This window comes from Rhodamnia argentea, chromosome 10, assembly GCF_020921035.1.
Source record: "Rhodamnia argentea isolate NSW1041297 chromosome 10, ASM2092103v1, whole genome shotgun sequence".
NCBI classification, from domain to species: Eukaryota; Viridiplantae; Streptophyta; class Magnoliopsida; order Myrtales; family Myrtaceae; genus Rhodamnia; species Rhodamnia argentea.
In genome coordinates, this window is record NC_063159.1 from 14,923,252 (window position 1) to 14,927,448 (window position 4,197).

At 41.3% G+C, this 4,197-nt stretch overlaps 1 protein-coding gene across 3 annotated transcripts; it reads left to right on the forward strand.

The window, feature by feature from the left end:
• Positions 1–3,169, forward strand: LOC115729905 (haloacid dehalogenase-like hydrolase domain-containing protein 3). 3 transcript variants are annotated; one of them, XM_048271751.1, is made up of 8 exons: positions 1–458; positions 570–676; positions 1,719–1,827; positions 1,919–2,080; positions 2,184–2,357; positions 2,414–2,472; positions 2,596–2,630; positions 2,760–3,169. In XM_048271751.1, exons 1-8 carry the CDS (start codon positions 126–128, stop codon positions 2,768–2,770), a joined length of 990 nt encoding a protein of 329 aa, XP_048127708.1. In that variant the 5' UTR covers positions 1–125; the 3' UTR covers positions 2,771–3,169. The 3 variants fall into 3 exon arrangements, with proteins under 3 accessions (XP_048127708.1, XP_048127709.1, XP_048127710.1); XM_048271752.1 differs by having other exon boundaries at positions 2,419–2,472; XM_048271753.1 differs by lacking the exons at positions 2,414–2,472; positions 2,596–2,630.
• The last annotated feature ends 1,028 nt before the right edge of the window (positions 3,170–4,197 follow it).

The following is a 4,197-nucleotide window of genomic DNA, read 5'->3' on the forward strand; positions in this document are numbered from 1 at the left end:
GTTGGTCACACTCTCGGAGAGTCTCTCGCTGGAGCGCGGAAACACCTCAGTCCCAGTCCCACCGAAGGACCAAATCACCAACTAGCGTCTCGATCGCACTCAAAACAACTAATGAAGCTGGCGCAATGGCGGTGATCGCCACGAGGACGAAGCTCTCTGGATTTCTCCGCGCTCTCGTCGACGTCGAATCTCGGTCGCCATTCCCGAGGCGCGGGCCTCCGACGACGAATGGGCTCGCGTCTCGGTCGGGTTCGGTGCGGAGGTCCTCCAGTTCGGCCGCCGCTGCGGTCGCGCCGAATGAGTCGGAGATGGTCGGCTCGAGGAGTTTGGGGATGGAGATTTTCGGAGTGAAGGAGTACGAGGACTACCGGAGGTCCTTGTACGGCGGAATCACTCACAAAGCTCTTTTGGTGGATGCCGTCGGCACACTCGTCGTTCCTTCTCAGCCTATGGCTCAGGTTATCTTCTCTCTCTCTCGTCGCTGCATTAGATTGAGAGTTTCTTAGCTAGACTTACAGGCTTTGCCTGTATTAGCCATTGCTAATGGAGCCGGCGATGTTGTGGTGCAGATATATAGGCAGATGAGGGAGAAGTATGGGGTGGAGTACTCGGAGGATGAGATATTGAACAGATATAGAAGGGCTTACGAGCAGCCTTGGGGTAGATCTCGTCGCAGGTATGTCCTTATTTGGCATGCCAGAGTCATTTATTGCAATTCGGTGGTTTTTACTTGAAAAAGGTAGATTCCTTTGCATAAAGACCGGATGTCTTATCTTCTTTTTCGCTTCCCCTGTTTTTAAGCTCCAAATATCATATCAATTGGGAACTAGATTCTAATTCTTGCTCTTTTGTAATTCTATTTCGGGGTTGCAATTGCAATCTTATTCTTTCTGGGGCTTCTTGAAGAAGTAGTTTTACACTGTAAAGGCACTTAATTTGGAAATTTCTGACTTGATCTTTTGGACGAACTTTGTTTTCATTATGGCTCCTCAAGGCATCGACTTTTAAGTTTACCGAGCGCAGGGGCCCTTTATGACATCATCTTGATCCCCAGGACATTTCCACCTCTCAGAGGTTGTATTGACCTTTAAATCACATGTGGACTTAGAGAAATGCTAGTCCACGCATTACTTCTGTGCCGAACTCATACCTGTTTACGGTTAACTGCTTCTATCGAGGGCTAAGGAGTCTTCACAATCGTTCCTTAGATCATTGTGTCTAGCTCTGTCAGACATTCCACTGTCCCTGAGATAGAGTTCCTTCCTTAGAGTTGTTTGCAAGTGAAATTTTCACTTTTGGAGTGCCTTATTCGTAGAGCGAATTGTCTTTAGGGATGAGAACTACGGAGGGAGGACAGTTCCTTTTCCCTGGTAATTTTGGAGTTCTCATTGGTAGATTGATTTGATGTATTGCTCGTCCAGCTTGCATCAGTTCTTTTGGCATTTGAAGATTTTCTGCTCTCTGTTTCCTTCTATAGGTCACTGACTTTCAATTTCTTTATCTTTTATATGTGCCCTTGATATGTAATTAATCCAGACGTAAAGATTCAACCCTTTCTCCATGAAATGTTCACAATCATATCTATTGGTTCATGTTTGGTGCATTGCAGACATCTTGCTTAATGAAAATTTTATTTGTATTTGGCAGTTGATTTGAAACATATGCCTCTCAGAAAAATAAAGAATAAGGTAACATTGCGGTGTGTTCATTATCTGCAGATATGTCAATGATGGCAGACCCTTCTGGCAATATATTGTTAGTTCTTCCACTGGCTGCTCGGATTCTCAGTACTTTGAGGAGCTTTACAATTACTATACGACTGATAAGGTCGGATTGTTATTTTAAATATCTGATTTGTGTAATGTCTGTACTGGTACTTGTTGTGCTAATGACTTCTCATAATGGTTTTTTCCCACAGGCTTGGCACCTTTGCGATCCTAATGCTGAGAAAGTCTTTGATGCTCTGCAAAAAGCCGGGGTAAAATTGGCTGTTGTATCAAATTTTGACACTCGTCTAAGACCTGTTTTGCGGGCTTTGAATTGTGATCATTGGTTTGATGCTATGGCTGTTTCAGCTGAAGTAAGTTTGCTAACACTCTCGATGACAAGTCACTGCTTCTTTTGCTTTATAACTCCCTTCCTTGTTAACCCTGTTTAACTACTGTTTCTTTCTGTTTTGACAGGTTGAAGCCGAAAAACCAAATCCAACAATATTCCTGAAAGCATGTGAGTTGTTGGGGGTAACTCCTGAAGATGCAGTACATGTGGGGGATGATCGTAGAAATGATATATGGGGTGCCAGAGATGCTGGCTGTGATGCTTGGCTCTGGGGAAGCGATGTTCATTCCTTTAAGGAGGTAGATTCTTTCATTTTTTCCTCTTAAGTAGCCTTTTGATGATTTCTTTTTCACAGTTTAAGATCTTCAATTCTTCTACCTCATCTATGAGATATGCTTGCCATGAACCCCTCTCGCTCTACCGACAAGCAAGCAGAAGCAATTATGCCTTGAGAAAAATTTATCTTGAAACATTAGTCTCGGTACTTAGGTTACCATTCTAAGGGACGTTTGTATCGTTATCATCTTTTCCGTGTCATTCAAATAACTTTTTAGGCATTTGCAGAAAACAATATCAGTTCCTCAACAATTAACATCCATTGTTACCAAACTGCTTCATGGGTGCTGAAACAGTGCCTTCCTTTGCACTCATGGTTGTGTATAAGATAGTATAATGGTTTCATCTTATCTTTGCCGACGCAGGTTGCTCATAGGATAGGCGTCCAGGTTTGAGGTTCTCTCATCAAGCAACATGGGAGCCGAGCTGTTTTCTCTTTTTTTCTTTTTTTACTTTCTTGTGTACAGTTCATCTATTTTGTAAAGGCCTGTAACTTCCACTCGGCTTTATTCTACGGACAGAGTCATGTAAGCGAGTCGAGACGATGAATGCGGAGGAAAAGAAAAGCTGAAAATACCAGCTTGACCAGATAGTTGTCGTCTATGCATCGTCCTAGCATGTTTGTGGGGTTTTGGTTCATTCCTGGTACGCTGCTTGGTGAAGGGACGGGAAAATACTCTCTTCCACCTTTCTTTGGGCACGGAGAAAAAGCGTCACCAGTTTGGATGTTCATCTTAAGTTCTTAGCGCTCGTTTGTTCCGAGTACATTTTTTTATTGGGACAGTTGTGTTTGTCTCACTTTTGGATATTCGAAAAATAAATTAATCAAGAAAGATATTTTTCCTCAATTAGTTTTTGTTTTTTTTTTTCTTTTCTTTTCTTGGTCTTTCTTTCTTCTCGTTTCTTCCTCTACTGGCCATGGCTACGACCGGTGAGCTCGAGCTTGGTCGGATCTGGTGAGGCAAGGCTCGGCCTCACTCAAGGCTGACGATCAACGGAGGAAGAAATAAAAGGAAAAACAAATAAAAATTATTAAAAAAATTTCAAAAAATGAAAATGCTAAACAAATTCAATTTTTTAATTACAATAAATTGTCACGTTATTGATGGCCGCGCAATGTAGAATAACCAGTCTAGGTCAGCAATTGATGGTCGCGCAATGTAGAATAACCAGTCTAGGTCGGCAATTGCTGATCGAATGACGGTGCGAAAAATCAAATGACGAATGGAAAATATTTTTAATTTCGTTTTTAGGTTTTAGCCGAACACCAGAAAATATTTTCATTTTTGGGAAAAATGACTCATCGAAAAATAATTTCCAAAAGCATCACATTTTTTACGAAACGAATGGAGCCTAAATTCCTTGACCAAAAAAAAAGAAAGAGCAAAGCCTAAATTCGATTTTAAATGTAAGCATCTGTTGTACATTGTCTAACGGACATATACCGTCACTATATCTATTTCATCAGGTATCGCTTATTTCTGTTCAAACACTTCCATTCTAATTATACATAATGTCCTGTCATCGTGAGGGCGCATCACCCGTGCCGTGCTAGTAGTCAAAGCTCATTTTAGAAAGAGACATGTTTTTACTATACTTACTATAAAAAAAGTTGTTTCGATTTGAATCATTGTACTTGTGCAAGTTTGTATGGTTCACCTCCTCTCGGAGCAAGATTAGGGCCACCTAAAAAACAAATCGGACCAACTCCTTAATACTTCACCAACTTCTTTATTTTCTGTGATTTCACTATTAATTTGAGTATACTTTCTTGGATTACCTGTTAATCCTAGTAAAGTAAGA

What these genes read in the sequence shown, in the direction of transcription:
- LOC115729905 (XM_048271751.1), top strand. Translation starts at nt 126, where the DNA reads ATGGCGGTGATCGCCACGAGGACGAAGCTCTCTGGATTTCTCCGCGCT. An exon ending in CTATGGCTGTTTCAGCTGAA is followed by an intron (nt 2,081 to 2,183) that starts GTAAGTTTGCTA and finishes CTGTTTTGACAG; the next exon opens with GTTGAAGCCGAAAAACCAAA. An exon ending in ATGTTCATTCCTTTAAGGAG is followed by an intron (nt 2,358 to 2,413) that starts GTAGATTCTTTC and finishes TCTTTTTCACAG; the next exon opens with TTTAAGATCTTCAATTCTTC.